The following is a 13713-nucleotide window of genomic DNA, read 5'->3' as shown; positions in this document are numbered from 1 at the left end:
CCCAAACTGTGCCTCCATTCCTGCCTGCGCTTTAAGGGAAGAATATGTCTATGGGTCTGCTGCATCAGAGCTTCCAAACTTAACATGGCCCATAGTAAATAAGAAAATTTGATTTCTTGTTCCATGTTCCTTCCATAGCTGTCCATTTTCTATGGCTGCCCATGACACATTTTCTGCTCTGAGTGCCCAGCTCAGTCAAATATAACCTGTGCTTGCAATGAAGAAACATAGGGAGAGTTCATCTCACCTGACTTTGGATAGCTCTGTCTGAGTAATCCAGACTCTTTTCATAGTTGAGGCAGAGAAAAAGCTCTCATAGGATGCAATCCATCTCATGCGAGGGTGGACTTCTAAAACAGTTCTGAAGTATGGCTCTGGGTTACTGCCCTTTTCTCCTCGTTGACATAAAGACAGATAGGTCAGATGTGGACATTACGCTATAGACTTCTGATATTAGATGACATTTAACCAATTTGTGGCATGCTAAAGACTTGATAATATCTTGCAGTGTTCAGAATTTTCCTGAGCCATGTATTTTAAATACATGAAGAAAAAGAGATCTTGATCAGTTGCTTTTTTTATTTGTTTGTTTTTGCATGTGTATAAATTGTTGTTTGATTTGTATTGTTGTGTTGTTTAGTATTTCAAGTTCCTATGTACACATATTTGATTAGGTATTTTAGTCCTTGTCTGTGTTTGTTGTGTTTAGTACCATTTACTCTCCTTCCCCCTGCAGTTAAAAGCAAATAATGTGAACATGAGAAATGACAGGGGTCTCAACGAAGCCCTGGGGATAGTTACAGTAACGTTGCTGGATTTTTGATTGGGCTTTTATTTCTCTGCTGAATGCCCTGCATTATCATAGAATCATAGAATAGTTTGGGATGGAAGGGACCTCTAAAGGTCATCTAGTCCATCCCACCTCTCTCAGCCTTTCCTCATAGGAGAGGTGTTCCATCCCCCCGATCATTTTTGTGACTCCCCTCTGGACCCGCTCCAACAGGTCCGTGTCTTATGCTGAGGGCTCCAGAGCTGGACACATTGAAAGAAGGAAATAATGTGGGACTCCCTCCTGTATTGCCTCTTACGCAATAAGGTCTCCCCGAAGCCTTCTCTTCTCCAGGCTGAACAGCTCCAACTCTCTCAGCCTTTCTTCATAGGAGAGGTGTTCCATCCCCCTGATCATTTTTGTGGCCCTCTTCTGGACCCGCTCCAACAGGTCCGTGTCTTATGCTGAGGGCTCCAGAGCTGGACACATTGACCAAAGGAAATAATGTGGGACTCCCTCCTGTATTTTTGCCTCTTACAAAACCATAGTTCAGCATTGTATTTTTTGACAGTATCCAAAAAAGGGAAGTAATTCTCTTACATTTCAATGGAACCGATCCAGGCTAGGAGAGAAGGCTGCTGAAACTGCCAAAAAAGGAAGTATTTGTTTTTATATTCTTATTGTGTGCTTTCTCTTCTTAATTCCTGTATAAAATCCAAACAGGATTTATGAGGCAAAGACCACTGTGGCTGAAGCTTTAGCATCAATAGGTTATAAGTTTCCCATTTAACCTAATGTCTCTCTTAATAAGACTTTATTTTTATGTATGAGGAACCTGTGCACTGCAGGGGGCAAAGGGCCTGCCAAACTGCCATGCTCCTCCTGACATCAGCTCAAACAACAGTGCTGCACAGAGAAAAGTTGTGTCAGACATTGTGTGAGGGTGCAAAACCTGGGTGGTACTAATCAGTCCCAACTCAATGGGACTTGTAGTCCCCAGGCTTCGTCTGAGTTAGGTCTGTGTCAAAATAGAAAGTAGACTTAAAGATCTGACTCTGTTTGTCATGCTTTGCCAAATCAGCTGTGTGTCTACTAAAAAAACTAATTATTTCGTAAATCCCATTCTTTTTCTCACTATACATTTTTAGGAAACATCCACTTCTTCCCTTGTATCAAAAATTGGCAAAGAGTTTGCATGGGTGGCTAATCCGTATACTAGAAATGTAGGCCTGGTGATCACCTCTAAGCAAACAGTAGCCTGGGTAGAGAAGGTTTCAGACATACTCCCTACAAATATAAGGAGTTTCAATATATAAAGATCTGACTCTGTTTGTCATGCTTTGCCAAATCAGCTGTGTGTCTACTAAAAAAACTAATTATTTCGTAAATCCCATTCTTTTTCTCACTATACATTTTTAGGAAACATCCACTTCTTCCCTTGTATCAAAAATTGGCAAAGAGTTTGCATGGGTGGCTAATCCGTATACTAGAAATGTAGGCCTGGTGATCACCTCTAAGCAAACAGTATGGTGGGTAGAGAAGGTTTCAGACATACTCCCTAATATAAGGAGTTTCAATATATCACAGTTGGACTAGATGATCATTGTAGGTCCCTTCCAACTGAACTAATTCTATTCTATTCTATTCTATTCTATTCTATTCTAATCTAACTGTAGCAAGCCATCATCAGATATGGGGTGAGCAAGGGACTAGGACAGGACCAAATCGGTAGTGAAGATGGCCACAACTTCTTGGACAATGAATATGTAGAGGTCTCCATAGCAAGCAGAGAAGAAATCATACACAGTGTGAATATGTACTGTATAAATATGACATAGCTCTAGCACAGGGCTCGTGGCTGAGCTGGAAAGATATTTTCTAGGGACTCTTGATGCTATGTACTTATCCTCTGCTTACTTAAAAACTGTAGCCAATATCTGAAATATCACAAGCAGGATCTTAAAAACTCTAAAATATTCCTCTTTTATTTTAAAATGAAACTAGAAAAATACCTCTTAATTATACTGCATTAATTTCAATATATCACAGGCCTTAAGAAGCATGGCCCAAACTCATTGCTGGAGAGGCTCCTTTTGAGAATTTGTTCTCATAATTACTCCTGCCAGCACGCCATATGGTGGATGAATATCACTCTTACAGATCTGAGATTTTCCTAGAGAGGAAAACTAAGGCATAGAGAGTTTCTCCTTGGACCCTGCAGAAAAATGAGGTTCAAAGGCAGAGCCAGAGCGCAAGAGTTTCCATCTCCCCTCTGTGGCATACGTCATAAGAAACTATGGTGGAAAGAAATCGGAACTTAAGAGCAAGAAATTGCTTTCCAAGAATAATTCTTTCCTTATGCTACATAAATAATGGTAGCAGCCCCCACATTAGTTCATATCACAGGACAGAAGAAAAAAAGCTTTGCTTGAGACTGCAGTTGAAATGAAGGCTTTGTTCTTGTCAGCCTCCTGTTAGAATTCATATCAGCACCTAACAGCTTCAGGAGAGCTTTTGTGATTTATGTTTTCAAGAGGAATCATTCCAGAAAGCTCTCAAGGTTTACTATTTCTTTAAGCACTGAATTAGCCTTTACAATTGAGCCAAAGATTTAGTTCTACCTCTGAGCCAGAGTGTTATTTTCTCTTCCCAAGCATTCACAGCTGTTTAAGTGCCTGCTGATACAAGAATTTTCATCCTCCACATTTTTTTAGGTTTAGAGTTTTCATCCTTTGCGTGATTCTCCTGTGCTGAATATCTACTTCTGTTGCTGATGTCTTATGGGGGAAAACGGAGGCGTCAGACAAGCCACAGAAATGCATGCTGTGAGCCTGACTCTGACCCCAGTGGTTGCTGAGCTCAGAGACAGGCTCTGCAGGGGACGGGGACGCTCCCTTCCCAACCTTCAGCGATCATGCAGAGACACCTGAGCATCCGTGCCACAGGCTCCAAAAATCAGTGGCTCCTTACAATGCCTTTCCTGCCTTAAAACTCTGGGTTCATGCAGGTTAGGGACAAACCTGCTATTTATGTGCTGAGTAGTGCAGTCATCTCACGTAACAGCATTGAATCTGCCCAGTAAAAGAGACTTTTTGATGATTTTCAAATTCTGTCCATATTTTGTAAGTCTCCAGCCTCCTGGTCCAGAAGTACAGCTTTTGTTAATTCTAAGGCTTCATTCTTGACTCTCTCTCCAATTCTTAGATGCAGTCATGCCAAACTTCCAGTCACATGTTGCAGCCATTTACTGAATGCTTATAAACATTAACAGGAATACGCTATGCCCATACATACAAACACACAAAACCATGCAGAAACTATGCTTGAGAACAGCTGTGGAATCAGTGCTGCAAAAGAAAACTCACAATGTATTATTTTCTCACACAGAAGTTTTTGCAGAATAGTACATAAATGCTAGCTTTTTAGCATTTGATTTTTTATGGCTTCTTAAATCAAGAACAGAACTCCAGATCTATTCACTCTACAGGGCAATTTTTCTTACATCTACCAAGAAGATGTGGCAGCATGTAGTGTTTAAGGATCTGACCTAGGAAGTTCAGGATTCACTGGCAGGGTTTGCTGGCTGTTAGATCTGGTTCTGCTTGACTCTGGGATGATGAACATCTTTTTAATTACGTTTCTTAAAAATGCCTCGTTAATTTCCAGTTCAGTAGGAAGAGGGCAAAGCAGACCCTCCACATAAGCAAAGGATAGCTCTGCTCACAGCAAACCTGGAGTCCAGTGGCTTGTGTGCTAACTCTCCTCCCTGTTTCACTTGCACCACTTTCCCAAACACAGGGTGACTTCTACCTACAGCTCCCTGAATACTTCGCGGACGTTAATTAACTGATTTCGCTCCTGTGAAGGAGCTGCTAATTGCTGTTATACTCCCTTTACAGCTGAGTTCACTGAGGCCCTGGAGGGAAGCAATTTCCTCAGCCTTCCCAAGCAGAGTGAGAGTGCCAGGGATTGAGCCCACCCTGAGAGCTATTGCCCACCCTTAATCCCTGCTGAAGCTATCAAGCACTGAAAACACTCAGCATCTTTCAGGATAGCCCTCAGCACTAGAAAGGATCAGGCCCAAGTGAGGCCAAGGAAAAGCAGCAGACCAAGCACAGCAGTCCAAGACGGTCCCAGCTGGGGTCAGATGCCTGCTCCAATCACCCTCAACTCCTGCTGCATGCAAAGCCGATAATGACATAACTAATAACTAATTACTAGGAGAGGAAGGGGAAAATGGTGCAGTGAACACTAGCAGAATTCATAAAGTCAAATGCCAGCAAAATACAGTATGTATACAAAAAAATAGTTCAGTTCCTGGCTACCTGCTGTGTTCAAGCTAAACAAAAGACAAAGTAATATCTTCAGGATGTATTTGTGAAGACAACTGTTCCCTATTATAGGAAAAAATTGCAACAGTTTATTTAATTAGTATCTTATTTGTTCTAGTATGTTAAAAGGCTAATATGCATATAAATTGATCTTGCACCTTTGGACAAATTGCACTATAAATATTATATTGTAAAAGAAGAAGGAAAGATGTGAGCACTGGACTGTCTCCCATCAAACTGAATTGAATCTCACAGGACTACTCTGTAATTTACCATACAGGCATGCTGGTAGGCAGGAGAGATGGTGACAAGTACAAGCACTTAGGGTTAAAAGTGTATATGGGCCAATTTGTAGTTGTGCTATCCCAGGAGAGACCCAAAGAAGGAATGATGCTTCTGAGACACACTTTCTTCCCTCTGTACTGACCTACCTCCAGCTGAAAAAGGAGGTAGGTCATTCCCCTCATTCCCCATCCCTGGGCAGTGTGCCCATGCTGCTCCACCCGTTCCTCCCTCCCTGGCACCTGCTCTGGCTGCTGCCCGCAGGTTGAGCCACGCTCCGCTGCATCAGGGTACCAATGGGAAGTTTCCAACCTCCCCTCTTTCCCTTCCCGGTGCCCCTGTAAGGCAAAGCTAGCATCTGCAGGGAAGCACTGGGTGCTACGGCAGGCTTGCGTCCCTCTCATTCTCTCCTCATACATACCCAAACACATATATGTACATATGAACCACTGTGTCTATATAGCAAATGAGAAATCAAAGTGTACAAAAAGTAAAAGGACAAAAATACTTCAAAAAAAAGATAGAATACCTTTTAGAGTCATTTCTTCCATGTTTATATATGTGATATTGGGGATGAAGATTTGCGTCTTGTGGGACGGTTCAGCCCCCGTGTGAGTCAGACCTGCATTTTTTGTAGTATTGATCAGCCAGTTAAAAGCACATCATTGTCAATAGTGTGACCCTGCAACTAACAGTATTTTTGTTTTCCTTTCCTTTTAGTTTGAGCTATCGTAGTGTCAGCAACAATCAGAAGAATATGCCAACATTTGTCTCAATAGCCCAGAGTGCCTGGGGAATTTTTATATCCGAAAGGAAGCCTGGCTGGAAGTATCTGATGCAGCTTTTTGCAGTTTGCTCTGCAGTTGGCTTCCTCTCAAGCTTTCTCTTATTCCTTGGCATGCACTTCTCCCTGGCACACCACCCTTTGTGTCCCTTATTGATTTCTGGATTCATCTGGATCTCGCTTTCTATCATGCTCTCCTGTTTCAAGCACCTGCGCTGTTTTAGTGTCCTGTTCCTTCTTTCTTGCGGACTGCAAAATGGCAGGAATGCTCTTATTACTGCTGGCACAGGCGTCGTGGTGGCCGGCAACATCCAAAATATTTTTCACAACCTAAAGGTTCTGGCAGACAGTATAACCTGTCATTTGGAGTATGAGCAATTTGCCTTGATAAAATATTACGTTGAGGCAGTAAAATGGATTTACGAGGCGGCCAAGCCTTCCACTGAACTATCTAAATATATAGTGTTCCTAAGGCATGAATTCACACCATCTTATTCAATTTCAGATGATGCATTAAAACAAGAGTTAAATGACACAAAACAAGAAATCCAGAGAGTTGCTAACCAGATATCTTTTATGCTGACTGTACTGCCCTATATAGGCCAGAAAGTATTGCCTGTAGTGGGAATTCTTCTAGCTTCTTTTGGAACTGGCCTCTTTATCAGAAAATTTGTGGGCTCTCACACTGCCAAATTTAAGAATACTTTTATCACTAAACAGTTCGTTGCATTTGATGAGCACCAAAAGCAACAGCAAAGACCCTGCCTTCTGCCACTTAACAGAAAAGAAAGAAAAGATTATGTGACAATCCCATCTTTCTGCCTCACAAGGAAGGACAGAAAAAACATGCAGTATTTTTTTCTCCCTATAATTATTCATCTTTGCATCTGGCTTCTGTTTGCTGCAGTAGATTATTTGTTTTATTGGTTAATTATTTCTGTGAATAAACATCTCCAAGAAGTACCGGATCTAGAGATTCAACTCAGCCTCTTTCAGCAAGTAAGTACTTATCAGTACTTTATATTTCTTAGTTTAGTGTTGAAAAATTTCCCTTCATCTTCAGCAGCTGCAGGAGCAGACATACAGCCAATGAGCCATCAGTTCTTTCATGGCATTATCATTCATTTTCTTTCAAAAAGGGCCATTGTCTTTACAGATACGTATGTTGGATGGAACCAGACAGTTCTCTGCACTTTCCAAAGTGTCGTCTTATTTCTAGAGAATAGTAAATATAGGAAGAAGGACTTTCATTCCTCCATTTATATATGTGGAGAAGACTGGAAGCTTAAAATTGGAAACTCACAGTGCTGAGAATTGTGAAGCACCACTTTTATAGTCAAAATGCCACTGTGACACTGATGTAAGAGATGCCAACCATTCTTTCTTTAGCTGAGTATGTGAGGAGCTCATCATTTAAAAAAGCATGGCTGCATACACACGAAATAATAACATGTTGCCGAAATCTCAAGGTTCTTCCAGCAGGAGCAGCAGTAGCGTACAGAACCATAGATTAATCAGGTTGGAAGGGATGTCTGGAGGCCATCTAGACCAACCTCATGCTCAAAACAGGGCCGACTTCAGAGTCAGATCAGATTGCTCAGTCTTGTCTGTGAATACTTCTAAGGCTGGAGATGCCACCGCTGGAGTGTGTGACCCATGTGATGCTGTGTGGGCACAGGAAAGCTGTCCAGTTTGATAGTTTGCAAGATCAGGCTTAAAACATTTCCCCAAAGCATATAACCCTTTGATACTTTCAAGACAAAAAGTTTTCAAAGGGATGCTTGACTGTTAGTACAATATCATATATGCTCTTTCTTCTGTAATTTTTTTCTTACTCAGCATTTTCTATTACTTCCTCTTAGAACTTATAACGAGAATTCATTCCCATTTCTCCCCATCCCCCTAAAATTCATCTAGGCAAAAGCAATTCCAGAAAGTAAGGTTATTAAGGTGAGCAATGCAATAAGTGCGTTGCTTGAAATTACAAGCAAACAGAACAGGACATACAATCTTTGGTAGATTCTTATTCTCACTTTTGCATGTGTGACATATTAAACCACTGAGCTGGCTTCTTCAGCCAGACCACATTTTCTGTGACACTGCTATACCATTGCAGGTTCAGCTTAGACAGTGTTGTGGCAGACTGGTGGTCCCGGTGTGTCATGGGACGTTCATCTGGTTGGGACTGAACCAAGGAGAAGGAAGACATAGTGCACAGCATGCTTGAGGCATGGGAGCACTTCAGGCAAATGTAAACCACTAATGAAATTAGCTGAAATGAAGTCAAGCTGCTGGTCAAATTCTGTCATACTTCAGATGATGAGATTTTGTATTGTATATCAAAATATCAAACTCTTCCATGGGATAAAAATTAAGTTATTGTCCAGTTTAATCTTAACAAAGAGTAGAGAAATTCAGACTCTGTATGGCAGACATAAGACAAAGGTTTCCAGATTGTGTCAGTGGAAAACCACTTTTCCTTAAAGGATGGAGGCTGCCAACTTCTAATTGTTACCTTTCTAATTGTTACCTATCTAATTGTTACCTGAACTTTCTTTTAGGAAGGTAGGTGCAAAAGCCATTGGATTCACTGTAACTGTGCCATCAGCACAGGTATAACAAGTCAGACCCATCCTGGAGAGGTCAGATTCCTGTGCAAAAGCAGAGAAGCTTTCATCATCTGGTCAGTCAGTCTAATGTGAGGTATGTTGAGGAGGCAGATTGCTACGCATGCTAAGGGGGCTTTACATCTCATATAAACCCTGCTGCTGCACATCTAGCATCACCAAACCAGCATGCAAAATGGTCCTGGTCCCCTGGGATATGGTCCTTCAGAGAAGAAGGGTTCAGGAGAGCTGGTTGATATTCAGAAATCACCTCCAAAGCTCAGGGGAATGGTTCATCCCAACTAAATCAAGCAAAGGCAGCAGGAGGCCAGCCTGGATGAGCAAGGAGCTCCTGACAAAACTCAAATTTAAAAAAAGAAGCATAGAGGAGGTGGAAGCAGGGACAGGGGACCCAGGAGGAATATAGAGACACTGTCTGATTGTAGAGGGATGGGGTCAGGAAAGCCAAAGCCCACCTGGAGCTGAATCAGGTGAGGCAGGCAAAGGGCAGCACAAAGAGCTTCTACAGGTCTATCAGCAGCAAAAGAAAGACTAGGGGAAATGGGGGTCCACTGCTAAGTGCAGTAGGGTCCTGGTGAGAAAGGACACGGAAAAGCCCAAAGTACTCAGTGTCACCTTCAGCTCTGCCTTTACTAGGAAGACCACCCTTCAGGAATCCCAGGCCTTTGAGACTAGAGGGCAAGTCTGGAGCAAGGAAGACTTACCCTTGGTGGAGGAGGATCCGGTCAGGGAACATTTGAACAAAGTCTATGGGACCTGATGGGAGCCACCTACGGGTGCTGAGAGGGCTGGCTGATGTCATTGTGGGGCCACGCTTGATTATCTTTGAAAGGTCATGGTGCCTGGGAGAGGTTCCTGAGGAGTGGAAGAAAGCAACTGTCACTCCCGTCTTCATGAAGGGCAAGGAGGAGGATCCAGGGACCTACAGTCTGGTCAGCCTCACCTTGATCCCTCAGAAAGTGATGGAGAATATCATCGTGGAAGCCATTTCCAAATATGTGAAGGCCAAGAAGGCTATTAGGAGTATTCAGCATGGATTTACAAAGGCTAAATCATGCTTGACCAACCTAACAGCCTTCTATGACACGATCACTGGATTGTTGGATGAAGGGACAACAGTGGATGCTGATTGTGAATTTATTAAGGCTTCCAATGCTGTCTTCCACAACATCCTCATTGACAAACTGATGAAGCATGGGCTAGATAAATGGAGAGTGACATGAACTGAAAACTGGCTGAACTGCTGGACCCAAAAGGTTCTGATTAGTGGCATAAAGTCACTTTTGATGTCCCCCAGGAGTAGATACTGGAACCTATACTGTTTAACCTCTTCATTAATGACCTGAACAGAGGAACAGATTGTAGCCACACAAGTCTGCAGATAATATAAAACTGGAAAGAGTGGCTGAAACACCAGGGAATTGTGCTGCCATTCAGAGGGACTTGAAAAGGCTAGAGAATTGGGCTGACAGGAACCTCACAATGTTCAGCAAAGGAAAATGCCATGTCTTGCAGTCCTTGGGAAGGAATAAGCCCATGCACTATACGTTTTGGGGGCCAACCAGCTGGGAGGCAGCTTTGCAGAAAAAGGCCCTGGGAGTTCTGATGGGCATGAAGTTGACCACAAGCCTGCAATGTGCCCTTATGTCAAAGAAAGGGACTGCATTAGGCAGAGCGTTGCCAGCAGGCTGAGGAGGTGATCCTTCCCCTCTGCTCAGCTCTGGTGAGATGCATCTGGAGTGCTGTGTCCAGTGCTGGGCTCCCCAGTATAAGAGAGACATGCATATACTGGAGTGAGCTGAGTAAAGGGTCAAGAAGATGATTAAAGGACTGGAGCATCTGTCATACGAGGAGAAGCTGAGAGAGGTGGGGCTGTTCAGGCTGGAGAAGAGAAAGGTCAGGAGGATCTCATCACTGTGTATAAATACTTGATGAGGGTGGGGGGGTGTAAGAAAGAGGATCCAGACTCTTCTCAGCGGTGCCCAGTGCAGGGACAAGAGGCGATAGGCACAAATTAAAGGAAATTCCATTTCAACATAAGTTGTTTTGTTTTTTTTTTTACTCTTCAGGTTATCAAATACTAGAATAGTTTTCTGAGACAGGCTGTGGAGTCTCCATCCTTGGAGATATTAAAAACCCAACTGAACACAGCCCTAAGCAACTTGCTGTAGCCTCAGCTATTCTCTGTGTATTGCTGTGTGTAGTTTTGCCTGTGTTTCTATCCTTCATACATTGAGGACAGCCCCTTATCATGATCTGCCTTGGGTGTGACCCAAGTCAGGGCAAAGAAGGAGCTTAGTCCCATCATCCATGGACAGAGGGCCTGAGCCTGACCCTGTCTGGCCGATTCATGAGTCCTGTACTATGAATTTGCTCTCTTTATGTGCAGAGTTCCCTCCTGTGGAGAGCTGGTTGACTCTCCCAAAACAAAAAATTATGCCATCATTAGGTTGTTTCTAGTTTCCCAAGGAAGGCTAGTCACATTAAAATGTAAAATCTAACCTCAACAGATTTGTCATAACAAGCCTCAGGGCTACTGACCTCAGGGAGTCTAGAAAGCTGGCTGGGTGAGCAGAACAGACTCAACAACTTCTTGCAATGTTTATTCTTGGTATGAGCAGTAAAGTTCTTCATGACTTGTGCCACTGTTTCATACTGAGTTCCTAATGCAGTTTTTCCTTGCTTGTACATTGGTTCAGTTTAGGGATAAAATGTACTGAGGTAGATTGGAACAGGATAATGTCAAGGAAATGCTAACAGGCTGAAAATGGGTAGCGTACTTTGGGCACCTGATATTTCTAATGAGCATCTAACAGAAGTGCCTGGCCCCTGTAAGGTGGTTAGAAGAGCCACAGGGAAGAGCTACATATACCCCTGACATGGTCAGAAAAGAGGGCTGGGTGATTCAGTCTTCCTACAGTGTTCCTACACATAGAGCAGAAAGTTGCCTGCCAGTATGAAATACTGGTCCCAGCAGCGTGTCTAATTTAGTCCCTCTCATTCAGCATTTCAATCCACAAGCAGTGCAAGACACCAGCTCTTCTAAGCAAAGGCACCTATTAGAGGAGGAGAGGTGGCTTTGTTTGTGTGGTAACCTTGTGGTCAGAGCACCTGCCTAGGTGGGTATGAAAGCACTCCTGATCACGTACTGAGCCACAACCAAGGGGATGGACACACTCTGCTCTGCTGTTTTACTCTGAAGGAAGGACCCTCCAACAGAGGATCTGAGCAGATTCATGGGTGTGGGAATATATTAAACCATTACAGCCAGATTAGCTAAATATTTGTCTATCAGAGCCACCGAGAAGGTAAGTTCTTAACAGTCCAAACTGTGGGAGTCTCCCAAGAGAAATGGTGAAAATGCCATCTGAAACATTTATAAATAGCCAATAAATATATTGTTATGAGCATAGCATATATAGCCACTGGATGGACTAGATGGTTTATGGTCTTTTGTAAATCTGAATGTCCAATGGGAGGAATATTAAGAAAGGAGGGAATCAACTCTTTTTTTCCCCTTTTCTTGTGCAGAGGAATGAGAACAGCTTTATCATTGGTATGAGAGAGCATATTGCAAAGACTGATCCTTTCAAGATCTCTTTGTTTAAGCATGACTGCATCCCTCAGCCAGAGCTCACTCTCTCCACGACATGGATCCAGCTTGGAGTCATCATCTTCTTCTTAATAATTTTTGGGTTATTCTCTGGCCTCCTGACCCAACTTAAAATACTCGTGTCAACTTCATTTTATCCTGACACTGAGATGAAACGGATACATTATTTGCATGCAAAATTACTCAAGAAAAGAGCAAAGCTACAAGAGAAAACTGGGAAGAATGTGTTTGCTAGAACGGTAAGCCATCAGATCTAGGGGGAAAAAAATCTCCTTCTCTCAGGTTAGTAGCCAGATCCAGGAAGTACTTAAACACTTGTTCATTTCAATTATGTGCTAATAGACTTTCCCCAGTGCTCTTCTGCGCAGGGGCTGGAGACGAGTTGCCTATTGGTAAGATTAGAACATATTAATTGTTTTGTTCTGTCCTTCAACACACATGCATCAGACATGACACAGATACACCCAAATGACTATGTGCTGGCAAGAAAATACTTCTCAGACTTAGAGCTCTCCAGAGAAGAAGCTTGGTTTTTGTGAATGTATGAAAAGTACCTCCAGCGCAACAGGTATTCCTGAAATCTAGACAGAAAATGTGAGGCACTTGTGAGCAGCCTCTTAATGTTGAGAAAGATGTTCAGTTGTTGCTTAGCAAAATGGAACATGATATATTTCTGTGTTAAAACACAGTGGGAGTGCAACTGCAAATACCACAGGAAACAGAACTTTTTGCTTGCAAAAACATTCACCCTGGATATGTATGTATATATGCACTGATGGAAATACAAACACACATGCCTATATTTATGGCAAATCCAGATAGATATCTGCAGACACATGTAGTTTGGTTTGGTTTGGTTTTTTCAATAGCCTTCAATACTGACTATACAGGATGTTAGTGTCTAGGTGATCTCCAACTCAGTAATACCATGATCATAGCATCATATTTCTGTCTTTTCAGATCAACTTTTGGTTTCCAATACTCAAGGCAAGAGAGGCAGTAAGGAAGAAAGAAAGGAGTGTGGCAAATGACAACATGGTGTGAAAAAGACCAAGTGAATCTTTGGATAAGGCTGAGATGCTCTAGCTCCACAGGGACGTGTGGTTTGCATCCATCTTTCCTATGGAATTTCAATTTTAAAATTTAAAAATAGGATCAATGGCTAATCAGCAGTATTTTGGAAATGTGTGGAAGACAAGCCATGGGAGATAGTGTGCTCTCCTCACAGAGAGCTCTGGGTTGCATTAATACTTGTTTTTCAACTTGGGGTCTGTGTTATCTGGTACTTTAGAAAGCCATGGAGGGTC

The 13713-nt window shown here is 42.6% G+C and overlaps 1 protein-coding gene across 1 annotated transcript; it reads left to right on the top strand.

The window, feature by feature from the left end:
- The first annotated feature begins 6139 nt into the window (after positions 1-6139).
- DCSTAMP (dendrocyte expressed seven transmembrane protein) lies at positions 6140-13450 on the top strand. The gene is made up of 3 exons (XM_009276306.1): positions 6140-7165; positions 12325-12645; positions 13367-13450. The coding sequence occupies exons 1-3, from the start codon at positions 6140-6142 to the stop codon at positions 13448-13450; spliced, it is 1431 nt and encodes a 476-aa protein (XP_009274581.1).
- Positions 13451-13713: the final 263 nt, after the last annotated feature.

The sequence above is a fragment of the Aptenodytes forsteri genome, unplaced genomic scaffold, assembly GCF_000699145.1.
Source record: "Aptenodytes forsteri isolate BGI_AS27 unplaced genomic scaffold, ASM69914v1 Scaffold385, whole genome shotgun sequence".
NCBI classification, from domain to species: domain Eukaryota; kingdom Metazoa; phylum Chordata; class Aves; order Sphenisciformes; family Spheniscidae; genus Aptenodytes; species Aptenodytes forsteri.
This window is presented reverse-complemented; position numbering and strand designations above follow the sequence as displayed.

Coding starts and splice junctions, on each gene's coding strand:
- DCSTAMP (XM_009276306.1), top strand. CDS start 6,140: ATGCCAACATTTGTCTCAATAGCCCAGAGTGCCTGGGGAATTTTTATA. Junction 7,166..12,324: donor AACTCAGCCTCTTTCAGCAA/GTAAGTACTTAT, acceptor TTTCTTGTGCAG/AGGAATGAGAACAGCTTTAT. Junction 12,646..13,366: donor AGAATGTGTTTGCTAGAACG/GTAAGCCATCAG, acceptor CTGTCTTTTCAG/ATCAACTTTTGGTTTCCAAT.